The sequence below is a fragment of the Ornithorhynchus anatinus genome, chromosome 18 (genome assembly GCF_004115215.2).
Source record: "Ornithorhynchus anatinus isolate Pmale09 chromosome 18, mOrnAna1.pri.v4, whole genome shotgun sequence".
NCBI classification, from domain to species: Eukaryota; Metazoa; Chordata; class Mammalia; order Monotremata; family Ornithorhynchidae; genus Ornithorhynchus; species Ornithorhynchus anatinus.
The window spans coordinates 41,960,276-41,975,274 of record NC_041745.1 but is presented as its reverse complement, the minus strand read 5'-3'; the positions used below and the strand labels follow the sequence as shown (position 1 = coordinate 41,975,274).

The 14,999-nt window shown below is 41.8% G+C and overlaps 1 protein-coding gene across 1 annotated transcript in view; it reads left to right on the top strand.

Moving 5' to 3' along the window:
- Nucleotides 1-14,999, top strand: part of EFCAB7 (EF-hand calcium binding domain 7) — a 40,827-nt gene that overhangs the window by 14,513 nt on the left and 11,315 nt on the right. Inside the window, exons 7-9 of the mRNA XM_007659691.3 lie at nt 3,400-3,541; nt 8,640-8,749; nt 14,684-14,841. Of these exons, the coding sequence (XP_007657881.2) occupies nt 3,400-3,541; nt 8,640-8,749; nt 14,684-14,841 (410 nt within the window). The remainder of the gene's footprint in view (nt 1-3,399; nt 3,542-8,639; nt 8,750-14,683; nt 14,842-14,999) is intronic.

Here is a 14,999-nt window from a genome sequence, read left to right as displayed (position 1 = left end):
AAGGGGGAAAAATGGTTATGACCACATACTCTAACTGCAGTTCGAAAACTGAACTGATTGTTCTCTGGGGCTACATTTTGCTTTCAAATAACAACTCTGTATTTGTTATTGAACTCTGAAGTCCCTTATATCTTTAAATTGCTAGACTGTGACATTTGTTCTATATTAAAATTTTAGAACAACTTCTCCAAGGAATTTTTTTTCAGTCCATTTAGGAATCTATACCACCCCCAAGCAATTTGTGCATGTCCAATATGTCCAGACGTAATACTGAGTGTTCAGAGAACACCGTTAGAACCTTTTGATTTTTCACAACCAAATGAAGAGCTGCTAAAAATAGCGCTAAGGAATCACCCAAGTTTTCCCTGTTGTAATGAGAAAACAGGCAGAATTTTAGTCGGTGGAAACGTAAAAATAAGTAGCATCTGGATGATATTCTCGTCCAGTTACTCTAAAATTATGTGATCTTTGTCGGGCAAAAATCTCCTTAGCGTCAAAAGAGGATTTTGCATGGATAACCATCTCAGAAGTGAGCGTGACATATGTCTATTAATCATACCTATTATATTTTAACTTTAGAACCACAGTCCTCACGCTCCAACCTCATAAACATGAATTAAAACTAAACGAGAGCATTACTGACTTCAGAGAATTTAATGGACTCTCATTTCTTCTACTCTAGGAGATTTTTCACATAAGCTCTGAAAACGCTCCATAACTCTGAACGGCTCTACATTTCTTCCCTCATTTCCCATTTCCTATTCCGGTTCCTTCTCTTTCCTCCTTTTATGAACTCTCCCCCCAGACCCGGAGTCTCGTTAGGTTTCAGAAGCTGCGGGCTTTGGGTATGAATGCCATAGACCACCTGGATTCATCTTACCAGCCATGCGCAATGCCGATCCTCGCCAATCAACTAAGCAGTAGCATTCACTGATTGCCTTCTGTGTGCACAGCACCATGCTAACAATAATAGTAATTATGGTATTTCTTTAAGTGCTAATTACGTGCCAAGCCCCGTTCTAAGCCCTGGGATCGATACAAGTTAATCAGGTTGGACACACATAAGGCTCGCACTTTTAACCCCCATTTTACAGATGAGGTACACTGAGGCCCAGAAAAGTGAAATAACTTCCCCAAGGTCACTCAGCAAGCAATTGGCAGCGCTGGGACGAGAACCCAGGTCCTTCTGGCCCCGAGGCTTGGGCTCTATCCACTAGGCCACGCTGCTTCTCACATGCAGAGCTCCTCACACGAAGGGGTAGCGCATTATAAATCATACACATATCTCCTCATAAGTCACCATCATTAACTACATTTTTCCTGTGATGTGACGTTTTAGGAAAAAATTCAAGTTTAACTCCGATTTTGGAAACTTTCAAAAAATTCAGTAGTGAACTCTTGATATTAAAGGTGGTATTAAAGCCATAGGTGATATTAAAGCCATTAGACGTTACCAGAGGTGGCCATCTAAAATTCTAATAGTTGCTCCGAAGTTCTGTTCCAGCAAAAAAAAAGTCATAGTGTTTCAAGTAAAATGCATTCTCATTACTGCATAGAAATGTGGTAAGGAAGATCTGAGGTTTACTCAGATCTTACTTGGAATCTGTTGCCGATTTGTACATTCCAAGTGCTTACTTAGTACAGTGCTCTGCACATAGTAAGCGCTCAGTAAATATTATTGAATGAATGAAAGGCTTTTAATTAGTTCCTTTTGTACTTTCCGGTGTTGTGTGCCTTTCAGGCAGGACTGTGAACTTTGAGGTCAGTTTGGTCGCTCTTCGGTCTAAGACCTCAATTTATTATGGCGTTTCTTAAGTACTATGTGCCGAACATGGTGCTAAACTCCGAGGTAGATAAAAGATAACAGTTCAGGCGGTCCCTACGCCTCGTGGGGTTCACACGTCTGAGTGGGGAAGGACAGACACTTCGAAGAGGAATAAGTTATAAATCCTGGAAACATTTAAAGATTCCGATTAAAATACGTAAAATATGGCACGGTCCTTTAGATTTACTTATTTTACCTAATGTACTGAAATATTATGAAAAGTTAAAATGAAATTGCACCATCTTATGTCTGTTATAGGTATGACAAGCTAGTATTTATTTTCTTCAATGTTGATGGGATCTTGCAACATATATATATTTAATAATAATAATAATAATAATGATGTTGGTATTTGTTAAGCGCTTACTATGTGCAAAGCACTGTTCCAAGCGTTGGGGTAGGTACAGGGTAATCAGGTTGTCCCACGTGAGCTCACAGTCTTCATCCCCATTTTCCAGATGAGGTCACTGAGGCCCAGAGTAGTGAAGTGACTTGCCCACAGTCACACAGCTGCCAAGTGGCAGAGCTGGGATTCGAACCCATGACCTCGATAATGTAGAAATCATCATTAGTATGATCAGTTGTTTCACGCAGCTTTTCAATCATGAAGCAACTGTGGTGGGCACAATGCTTACCTGTCATTTTGTACATTATTGAAAGAAAACTGTTCTAATTTTTTTCCCATCTTAAGTTGTGTTTTTACAGTAACTCTGAATCTCAGCCCTTCAGCATCAACCATGGAAACATTTGAAAGTTTCCAGTACCTCCAAAAAAACCTGTGAATTGTCAAGAGTGAGGAGAAATGATGTAACTTAAAGGCTTAGCGGCATTGGTGTATTTTAAAGATGAATCTTGTCACGATGCCCTGGCTTTTAAGAATCAGCAGATATTAAGCCATCATCCGTTTCACCAATGTCACATCTGGGGCTATGAAAATAGTTTTAGAGTAGTTAACTATATGGCAGCTAAAGGTAGTTTGGTGGATGGTAACAGTTTGCCAACTATTCCAATCTCCTCATAATTATATTTGCTCTATTGCATCATTTTCCATGGAATCTGATTATGGGGTTACTCGGCCCTCTCTGTCTCACGTACTTTATTTAAAGGACTTACCATCATCTGCTTCCCCCTCCGTCCCCCAAGTCCCCGTACCCTCTTTCCACTAGACCACGCTGCTTTGGTTCACAATTGCAGTATTTATTTTGATTCCTCTATTTGTAAGTATTTTGATATCTATCTCCCCCATTAGAGTGTAAGGTTCTTGTGGGCAGGGAGCGTGTCACTTCTTCATTTTGCCCTTCCCGTGCATTATATTCCATGGTTGCTTTATAGATGTGATCACTATCACTACTGCTACTTTGTAAGGTCATCAAAGTCATCTTCTTGTGAAGCAGGTCGGGGGTCATCTTTTGTTATAAATCTGTTCTGAGCACCTGGATTTGCCTCTCCTTTGCTCTTCTTCCTCACGGATGGAAAGGACCCAGTGGGAAGAGACTAACCGGAAGATTTTAATTTAGCTACCTGCGGTCCTTAATCCTTCTTTTATTTAGTTCTGTTTCTCTTCTTGCTTTCAGGAGTGGCAGTGCACACAATCAAAAGGCTGCTTCTTTTTAGAAGAAGATGGAGAAGTCATTAGTCATCAATACAGGATGCATATATCTCAAAGATCCACAGTTTATCTAACTATTAAGCCTTTAAATCTGAGTCAAGAAGAAGGTAAATTTACATTATCCATGCTTCTTTTTTTTAACACACTTTCCTTTTTATCTTCTTGATGCATTTCATCATCATTAGTGGTATTTACTGAGCATTTACCGTGGTGCACAGCACCGTACTGAGCACTTGGGAGAGTACCGTACAAAAGAGTTGGCGGACACGTTCTCTGCCCACAACAAGGCTGCTGCTTTTTAGAAGAAGATGGAGAAATCATTAGTCATCAACACAGGATGCATATATCTCAAAGATCCACGGTTTATCTAACTATTAAGCCTTTAAATCTGAGTCGAGAAGAACTCACTTTCCTCTGTATCTTGATGCATTTCATCGTCGTCAGTGGTATTTACTGAGCATTTACTGAGGTGCACAGCACTGTACTGAGCTCTTGGGAGAGTACAGTACAAAAGAGTTGGCAGACAGGTTCCCTGCCCACAGCGAGGCTGCTTCTTTTTAGAAAAAGATGGAGAAATTATTAGTCATCAATACAGGATGCATATATCGCAAAGATCCACAGTTTAACTATTAAGCCTTTAAATCTGAGTCAAGAAGGTACATTTACATTATCTGTGTTTCTTTTTTTTTTTAACACACTTTCCTCTTTATCTTCTTGATGCATTTCATCATCGTCAGTGGTATTTACTGAGCATTTACTGTGGTGCAGAGCACTGTACTGAGCTGTTGGGAGAGTACAGTACAAAAGAGTTGGCGGACACGTTCCCTGCCCACAATGAGTTTACAGTCTAGAGGTGCATTTGTGATGGAACCCAGATTAAGAACTCCTCTGATTAGTATGCAAGAGAGAAAAACCCCTTTCTGGCCTCTTTCCTCTATTACTAGCTGGTCCAAACTGGAAGTCTTGTTATCGATTTGTATATTCCAAGCGCTTAGTACAGTGCTCTGCACATAGTAAGCACTCAATAAATACTATTGAATGAATGAAGTCTTGAGGGGCGAGTGGAGGCTGGGGTTGAGGGGAACCAAGTGATGGTAATTCAGGGCAAAGGATGAGTATCATCACCTTGGCCGCTCCTACGTCACCTTGCTACTTTTCTACTACATCCCAGCCCGCACACTTCGCTCCCCTTATGCTAACCTCCTCAGTCTGCCTCCATCTCCTCTAGCTCGCCGTCGACCTCTCGCCCACGTCCCGCCTCTGGCCTAGAACGCCCTCCCTCCTCATATCCGACCGACAATGACTCTCCCCCCACTTCAAAGCCTTATTGGAGGCCCATCTCCTCCTTCCCTGACTAAGCCCTCCTTTCCTCTTCTCCCGCTCCCTTCTACTTCATCCTGACTTGCTCCCTTTGGAAAGAGCCCGGGCTTGGGAGTCAGAGGTCGTGAGTTCTAATCCCGGCTCCGCCATTCATCAGCTGTGTGACTCTGGGCAAGTCACTTCACTTCTCTGGGCCTCAGTTACTTCATCTGTAAAATGGGGATTAGGACTGTGAGCCCCACATGGGACACCCTGATTACGTTGTATCTACCCCAGCGCTTAGAACAGTGCTTGGCACATAGTAAGCGCTTAACAAATGCCACCATTAGAGAAGCAGCGTAGCTCAGTGGAAAGAACACGGGCGTGGGAGTCAGAGGTCATGGGTTCAAATCCCGGCTCTGCCACTTGTCAGCTGTATGACAGTGGGCAAGTCACTTAACTTCTCTGGGCCTCAGTTACCTCATCTGTAAAATGGGGATTAAGACTGTGAGCCTCACATTATTATTATCCTCCCTTCCAATCCCACAACATTTAATAATAATAATAATAGTATTTGTTAAGTGCTTATTATGGGCAGGGAATGTGTCCTGTTCTGTTATACTCTTCCAAGCGCTCAGTATAGTGCTCTGCACACAGAAAACGCTTAGTAAATACAACTGATTGGGTGATTGAGTATTACGGTGGGACTCAGCACCTTGCCCATCAAACATCTGAAAAGTTCTAGGATTTCTAGGTAGATCCGAGAATCAGACAGCCAGCATGGCGAGAGACCTTTTGAAGACTCTGGCAACATGGCACTGTCTCTGACGTTCCCTGACCCCCAGAACTAGAGAGCACTTTTTGTCCTTGCCCCAATCCCCACGTCTTCCTCTGACTTTGAAGGAGCATCACGTTTGTAAAATTGGACCTGGAGGTAGAACTTTCATTCAAATTCATTGAGCATTTAATGTGTGCAAAGCACTGTATTAAGCACTTGGGAGAATACAATATAACAATAAACGGACACATTCCCTGCCCATAATAAGTCATTAATATAAATACATTACAGATATAAACTAATTACGGATGTGAGCTGCGCCTTCATTCGATCTTATTGATTGAGCACCTACTGTGTGTAAAGCACTGTACTATAGAGAAGCAGCGTGGCTCAGTGGAAAGAGCCCGGGCTTGGGAGTCAGAGGTCATGGGTTCAAATCCCAGCTCTGCCACTTGTCAGCTGTTTGACTGTGGGCAAGTCACTTAACTTCTCTGTGCCTCAGTTCCCTCATCTGTAAAATGGGGATTAAGACTGGGAGCCTCACATGGGACAACCTGATTACCCTGTATCTACCCCGGCGCTTAGAACAGTGCTCTGCACATAGTAAGCGCTTAACAAATACCAACATTATTATTAAGCATTTGGGAGAGGACAATTCAACAATAAACAGGCACCTACTCTACTTACCTTCCCCACAGGACCATAAAGTGGCCAACAGGGAGATGGGGAAGGCACTGCAGTTGCCAGGCATAGGTGAAGAGGACTCCCTATCAGTTGTATTTTTTGAGCACTTACTATGTGCAGAGCAATGTGGTAAGCGCTTGGGAGAGAACAGTACAACAGAGTTGGTAGACACATTCATTGCACATAAGTAGTTTATAGTCTAGAGGGGGGAGACAGACATTAATCCTTCTCTGCAAGCGAATATTTCCCTCTGCTCTCTCTACCCCCCCCTTCACCTCTCCGCAGCTAAACCCTCTTCTCCCCCCTTTCCCTCTCCCCCATCCCACCCCCTCAGCCCTGTATTCCTCCGCTCGACTGTATATATCTTTATCACCCTATTTATTTTGTTTATTTTCTTTAATGAAATGTACATCACCCTGATTCTATTTAGTTGCCATTGTTTTTATGAGGTGTTCTTTCCCTTGAATCTATTTATTGCCATTGTTCTCGTCTGCCCGTCTCCCCCGATTAGACCGTAAGCCCATCAAACGGCAGGGACTGTATCTGTTGCCGACTTGTTCATTCCAAGCGCTTAGTACAGTGCTCTGCACATAGTAAGCGCTCAATAAATACTACTGAATGAATGAATGAATGAATATTAATACTTTAGTTTACTTTAAGCTCATTATGGGCAGGAGATGTAATTCTGCTAATTCTGTTGTATTATACTCTCCCAAGCACTTAATACAGTGCTGTGCACATAGTAACCAATCAATAAATACCATAGGTTGACTGATAATAGCATGTTGTATTTAAAGCATATACTTGCATACTGTATTCCAATATATATGCACATATACACATTTACACACATATATAGTTTTGAGTTAAGAGCATGCTTTGATTTGGGGGGAGTCAAATGGAAGAAATGAAAAATGTGGTCAATACTGACAGCCCAAGATTTGGTTCAACTATCAGTATCCCATAAATTCTCACCCTTTTTGGTGTCTGATTTTCATTTTTTAAAGTTTTAATAAGCTTGGGAGTAATTCGGGTGGAGCATAAAATATATCAGTCATCTCACAAAGGTTGCCTCAAGGAAGAGATAATTATGGCTGCATTATTTTTTCATAGCTCCAGTGACCATACAGGCCCTGAACTACTAAAGTTTTAAGCAGCTCCAAGGTTCTTTTACTAAGGATCGGTTGATTTCAGCATCTATTTACATATTAAGTTATTTATCACGAAGGGTCTGTTCTTGACTCCAAAACTACATAAACAGCGAAAACTTTTCCCAGGGTATTAAATGTTTACGAAGGAAATTTCAGAAAATATTTCAGCAAATTAAATATTAAATATGGATACCTTTTACCACTGTTCTCTAGTTCTCACGTTCTATTTTGAGTTACCTAAGCTTAAAGTAAGCATTTTTCCGTAAGGGTTTAGGCTCTTGAAATAGTGCTTTTTAACATGGAAGTTCTGGAAGTCCTTATACTCCCTATACTAGATTCTCAGTAGAAAGCAACTATAAATGGTCACATTTTCAGCATATAAATTTTAATGAGCTTCAGACTTCTTTTGTAGTGACCATAATAGCTGTCAGAGGAAGGGAAGCATTTTCTTTACTGTTCAAAGTGTTATGTGTTAACCCTGTTTTTAATGTATTAAAGTTCTATCATATAACTTGAACTGTGGAATTTTGAGCAAGGAACATGTTGCTGAAATTACCATATTTAGTACATGTAGAACTAAAATGACAACTTTATTTTAATTTCTCAACATCGTCAAAAGTATATATTGACAAGCAGGTTTTCCTGATGCTGTTTTGGGTGCTGAACAGTAGCAAGATAGGCAACCGATCAAATCAGTCAATACTATTTCTGAGCATCTACTGTGGGCAGAGCACTTGAACTAATTATTTGGGAGAGAATTTAGAGAATTAATAGTTACATCCCCTGTCCTCAGGGAGCCTACTCAAGCGGGGAAGACAGACAAAAATAATTTACAGATGGGAGGGAGAAGGGAAAAGTGATTATGTAGATGAGTGAATGTTTAAGTAATAGACTATATTCACTCATTCAGTCATATTTATTGAGCACTTACTGTGTGCAGAGCACTGTACTATGCGCTTGGGAGAGAACACTATAACAATAAGCAGACACGTTCCCTGCCCACAATGAGCTTTCATGATATGATCCTACAGTACAGAATTCTAAAGCAGATATTGCCTTGATTACTAATACAAAAGTGCAGGTGCTGTATAGAAAGAGCGATTCATTAATTTTAAAATACATTACAGTTTGCCCAAGATTTAGTAAAAATATTTTACTTACGTAGCTGAAAGTAGAAAGTGGAATAGATAGGTTGGGTGTTCTGAAAAGAAATCACAGCTTTTTAGATCGTCTGGGAAGGATGAATTAATGTTTAATTGTTCTAAAATATTTGGGGTTTTTTTTATTTTTAAGGAAAACCATCTCAGTGGTTAGCAGTGGACACTGCATTGTATATTCTGAAGGAAATTGAAGGCCAAGAAAACCTACAGCTTGTGTGCTTTACGGAACTGCGGAATAGAGAGGTACTATTTTCCTTAAACATCTGATGTTCTTCAGTAATTGTTACTGTTGTTATTCTTATTGGTATTATTGTTAATATAATGTTATAAGGTTGGACTCCACTAAAATTAGGGTGTCGCACAAATTAAATGTTTCCTGGGTTAGTTTTTTCCCCTTTTGTTTCTTATATTTCAAGCAAATATTGAAGTTCAAGTCAACCTGACCTCAAAATACTACAAATGTCGTTCACTACCAGGGATCAGTTCACGTTGCTGAGGATCTGCTGAAGATATAAAAACAAATTTGCTTTCTATCTCACCTAAGTGTCTTCAGGCTGAAACTATTTATCAAGAGACTGATAACTTTTCCCATAACATTTCCTTTCTTTAGAAAGGAAGCTCCTTGGTGCCAGAGATTATAACCAGGACCACATTAACCCATTTGTGAACATGAGGCTATTAGATTTTGTGGGGCCCCTGTGATGAGTCTTTTTCCTAATTTAAAGCATAAACAACCACAGTTCTGGCATCATGGCTATCAGCTTGCCTTTCAATAAACAAATAAACAAATCTGTTCTGTGCTGACATTTCAGCAGTAAAAGATGTAGAATGTGGTTTTAATTCAAAATGTCTCCTTACCATAAAAAAGCTGTTACATATTAATGTGTGCCTCCCTCCTCTAGTCTATAGACTTGTTAAGGGCAGGGAATGTCATCCGCTAACTCTGTTGTAGTGTCCTCTCCCAAACACTTAGTACAGTGCTCTGCGCATAGTAAGCACTCAGTAAATAACAGTGATGATGATGATGTAAATCCCAATCGTAGGTCATCCATTATATACATAAATCTTGCACTCTGTTCATACATGTGAATTATAGTCATATGTAATTGTAATATATTCATTTACAATATATTTATACATAATATCTATTCATATGTATGAATGAATCAACTATGGCTTTTGGTAGTATTTCATTATTATTATTGTTATTATTATTATTATGATGTGCCAGGCATTGTACTAAGAGTTGGGCTAGATAGATCTAAGGCAGTCAGGTTGGACAGAGTCCATGTCCCACATGGGACTCACAGTCTTAATCCCCATTTTACAGATGGAGTAACTGAGGCCCAGAGAAGTGAAGTGACTTGCCCAAGGTCACATAGCAGACAAGTTGTGGAGCCAGTATTAGAACCCAGGTCCTTCTGACTCCCAGGACCAGGCTCTAGCTACAAAGCCATGCTGCTTGAACTCTATGAATGAATATATAAATTATATTCCTATACATTTTTTTTGCAGGTCCCACCTATTCTCCCCCTCTTCTCCCCAATACTCCTTACCCACCGCGTGTGTCCCCATCCCCCCCAACTCATTTTTTTGGTCTTTTTTAATTAAATATTTACTGAGAGACCAGGATATATGAGCAGATACATAAATATGGACATTTATTTTATGAGTACCACCAAATACATCTTTCACTCACCAACAGAAATAATAGTATTCAAGCAAGGACTTACTGCAATATCATATTTAATCTTTACACAGCCTCAACAACCAGCGAGCATTTCCCTGATGGAAAGTGATATAAAAGTCTTTTTGTAGTTGTGTTTAAAAGCAAGCGTAGTTACAGGCTGGGAACAAAAAAAAAATTAAATGACCCAAGTTAATGTTTTGGCCAGACTCTTTTTCAGAACTCAACTGCTAGGTTAAGTTCCAGATGAAACGCCATCCAAGACAATTGCTTTTCCCATTTTGTTTAGGGTAAAAAGGCTGTGATATGAGATCGTGTCTGTAAAATGCTAGTCTAGCATCCAGCCCCTAATAAAGTCCGAATGAGTCTCTGCCTGCTTTTTATGACACCCAGACTCTTTTGGTTGAAGGAAGTACACTTTGCCATATTTACAAAGGGATTTCTGCTATTCTTTTTAGATTCAGAATTCTTCCCTTGAAGAATTTCATGCTCTTGAAAGATTTCCTTTTGTTTTCCCGCAGTGATGGTTGGAGTTTAGCCAGGTGGGGAAAGTTTGAGGGGCAGGATGGAGTGGAATGCAGTGAGGCCGAGGGGGCTCACCCCCCAAAGTTTTCCTTCTCCCCTCCACCACTACGCAGGTTCTGGCTCCTCTAGACTGTAAGCTCAGTTTGTGCAGGAATGTGTCTGAGGCGTTGGGCCTGTCACTTCACTACTCGGTGCCTCAGTTCCCTCATCCGTCAAATGGGGATTAAGACTGTGAGCCCCATACAAGACAGGGACAGTGCCCAAACCGATTTGTTGGTATCCACCCCAGGGCTTAGTAATAATAATGTCGGTATTTGTTAAGCGCTTACTATGTGCAGAGCACTGTTCTAAGCGCTGGGGTAGATACGGGGTCACCAGGTTGTCCCACGTGAGGCTCACAGTTAATCCCCATGTTACAGATGAGGTCACTGAGGCACAGAGAAGTTAAGTGACTTGCCCACAGTCACACAGCTGACAAGTGGCCGAGCCGGGAGTCGAACCCATGACCTCTGACTCTGAAGCCCAGGCTCTTTCCACTGAGCCACGCTGCTTCCCCGTGGAAAGATTGGGACCCTCTAGACTTGGTCTCAGGACAGACTCTCTGGAGCCACTACAGGGTGAAACATATCCTCTGTGTTCACCCTTGTCCAACCTGCTGCGCCTTAATGGTGTCTGGTGCTCTTTACACCTCTGAGTTTCTTCATCTGTAAAATGAGGATAAGATCTTTCTGTTCCCCCTTATTCTTAGACTGGAAGCCCCAGTGGACTGTGTCCAATCCGATTATCTTGTATGTACCACAGGTTTTAGCAAAGTGTTTGTCATACATAGTAATAATTATAGCAATAATAATAATTGTAGTATTTGTTAATAATAATGATGGCATTTGTTAAACACTTAGTATGTGTAAAGCACTGTTCTAAGCGCCGGAGAGGATAGAAGGTGATCAGATTGTCCCACATGGGGCTCACAGTCTTAATCCCCATTTTAGAGATGAGGTAACTGAGGCACAGGGAAGTGAAGTGACTTGCCCAGAGTCACACAGCCGACAAGCGGCTGAGCCGGGATTGGAACCCATGACCTCTGACTCCCAAGCCCGTGCTCTTTCCACTGAGCCACGCTGCTTCTCCTTGTTAGGCACTTACTATGTGCCGGGCACTATACTAAGCACTGGGGTTGATACAAACAAATTGGGTTGGACACAGTCCCTGTCCCCCGTGCGGCTCACAGTCTTGATCCCCGTTTTACAGATGAGGTAACTGAGGCACAGAGAAGTGAAGTGTCTTGGCCAAGGTCACACAGCAGTTAAGTGGTGGAGCCAGGATTAGAACCCAGGTCCTTCTGACTCGAAGGCCTGGGCTTTAACCACTAAGCCACACTCCTTCTGATAATAATAATGTAGTATTTTATAATAATAATAATGTTGGTATTTGTTAAGCGCTTACTATGTGCTGAGCACTGTTCTAAGCGCTGGGGTAGACACAGGGGAATCAGGTTGTCCCACGGGCTCACAGTCTTGATCCCCATTTTACAGATGAGGTAACTGAGGCACCGAGAAGTGAAGTGACTTGCCCACAGCCACACAACTGGCAAGTGGCCGAGCCGGGATTCGAACCCATGACCTCTGACTCCAAAGCCCGGGCCCTTTCCACTGAGCCACGCTGCTTCTCTACGCTGCTTCTCTACACATTTTACACTGTGTTCCCAGAGTAATGCATGCAACTTGATATACATCTGTATGTCTGGTATCCATGGTGTCTTTAGGAGTAATTTTTTTCTTTTTCAAATGGCACTTGTTAGGCACTTACTATGTGCCAGCCACTGTTCTAAGTGCTGCGGTAGATACAAGGTAATCAAGTTGGACACAGTCCCTGTCCCACATGGGGCTCACAGTCTTAATCCCCATTTTACAGATGAGGGAACTGAGGCCCAGAGAAGTGAAGTGACTGGCCCAAGGTCACGCGGCAGAAAAGTGGCAGAGCCGGGATTAGAGCCCAGGTTCTTCTGACCCCCAGCTCCTTGCCCTATCCACTAGGCAGCACTGCTTTACAGTATGGTCAGACGTCTCCTGCAGAAAGAAGCCCTGGCCTCCCGGGACAGAAAGAACCCTGCTAGAAGGAGGCCCTTGATGTTGATGCTTTCTTGCTCCTCGATCTGTCTGAAGGTGCTGATGTTGCTAGTGACCAAATCACCTTCAGTCCTACAAGGTCTCTTGTTGTGAAAAATCAGCCACAAGCAGATTTATAATCTGCGATTTTATTGCCCACACAGTCCTGTCCCTAGAAAGTTTCTAAAGAAAGTATTTTCTCGTGTTCTGAGTGATCACCAATGTCTTATTTGCAAATTTGATATTGATTGCAAGGTGGGGGCTGGGGGAGGGTGGACTGAATTACACTAGTACCATAAACAGGAAATTGCAATTTTCTTTAAAGGATCACCAGCTTTTTGCCACACTGCACTTTTATTTTTGAGTCATTCCTATATTGCTTGAAGTTCCTTAGTGTGCAGTATTCAGGTGTTCAGGGTAATTCGTTTTTCTTCTCAATATGACAAAAATCAGCTTTGCTAGACCTGGCTGTCTCTTTCTGATGACATAATTCAGTCATGTGCGATGCCCTTTTGGCATCTTGGATTCTCACCATTTCAGTTATTTCTGCCCTGTCTTGGTAGGTTTTGAGCTCGATTTGAACGCAGCTTAGCTTACTGGAAAAAGCATGGAAGTAGGAGTCAAGAGACCAGAGGTCTAAATCCCATCTGTGCCACTGGTCTGCTGCGTGATCTTGGGCAAGTCACTTAACATCTGCGTGCTTCAGTTTCCTCATCTGTAAAAATGGAGATGAGATAAATGGCGAGCCCCATATGGGACAGGAGCGGTGTCCGATGCCGTAGCCTTGTTATAACCCCAAAACTTAGTACATATAATAACTGCAGAGGAACCTGGGTTTGGGAGAAAGAGGACCTGGAGTCTAATCCCAGCTGTGCCATTTTCCTGCTCTTTAACCTTGAGGAAGTCACTTAACTTCTCTGTGCCTCAGTTTTCTCATTTCTGAAACGAGGATTCAATACCTGTTTCTCCTCCCTCTTAGAATGGGAACCCCATGTGGGACAGGGACTGTGCCTAACCTGTTCTATCTGCCCCTAATAATAATAATAATAATAATGTTGGCATTTGTTAAGCGCTTACTACGTGCAGAGCACTGTTTTAAGCGCTGGGGTAGATACAGGGTCGTCAGGTTGTCCCACGTGAGGCTCACAGTCTTAATTCCCATTTTACAGATGAGGTCACTGAGGCACAGAGGAAGTGAAGTGACTTGCCCACAGTCACACAGCTGACAAGTGGCAAAGTTGGGATTTGAACCCATGACCTCTGACTCCCAAGCCCATGCTTTTTCCACTGAGCCACGCTGCCCCAGATAGATCGTCTATCTAATACAGTGCTTGGCACGTAGTAAGCACATAATAATGATTGTGAGAGTTGCACGTGGTAAGCGCCCAGTAAATGAATGAAGTGTCCCAAGCCCTAAAATAAGTACTGAAATAGAAATAAGATTATTATTATGATTATTACTGTTATGATTAGAAATTGTGGCTACCGATATCAAGGACCCAGTTATTGTTTCAAAAATGGACTTTCCCATTTTAAAGGTAAAGCCTCACAAATTTGGACCCAACTAATTCCAAACTAAGGAAGCCCTGTGCAGTAGTGGAAAAGTCATAGGCCTGGGAGTCACTGAGCTGAGATTAGTCCATTTTTGTAAGTTCTAGTTGGTTCTCACCGTTATTTGGTTTTGTGGGCGTTTCATTAAGAACACCCTCTCGCGGTACTCTTACCACTTTTAAAAAGGGCATTTTCAGGGTTCTTATCGAGCCACGAAAGAATCACAGTTATAGTTGGCATTGTTCAAGAAACAAAAGACCAGAAAGAGTAAAAGACTAATGGATTTTTCCTCGATTCTGTTGAAAACAGGTGTTTGGGTGGAAAGGTGAATTAGGATCTGGAATTTACTGGTTAATTCCTTTCACAACTGGCTGTAGACTGAAGAAGAAAAAAAACCAGATTACCGAAGAAGCCAAATTGGTATTCAGAGGAGAAAAGGGGGAACTGTCCCTTACAAAGGAATTCAGGTAAATCACATTTGCCATAAATTGTAATACCTTTGTATTACTGTATGCCCGGCTGATAATGTTAATTGTGACTGACCCCTCATTTTCCCAGTTCCCTTGACTAGAACCCTCCCCATGTCCCTCAAATCTGCCAGACCCCAGCTCTGCCTATTTCAAAG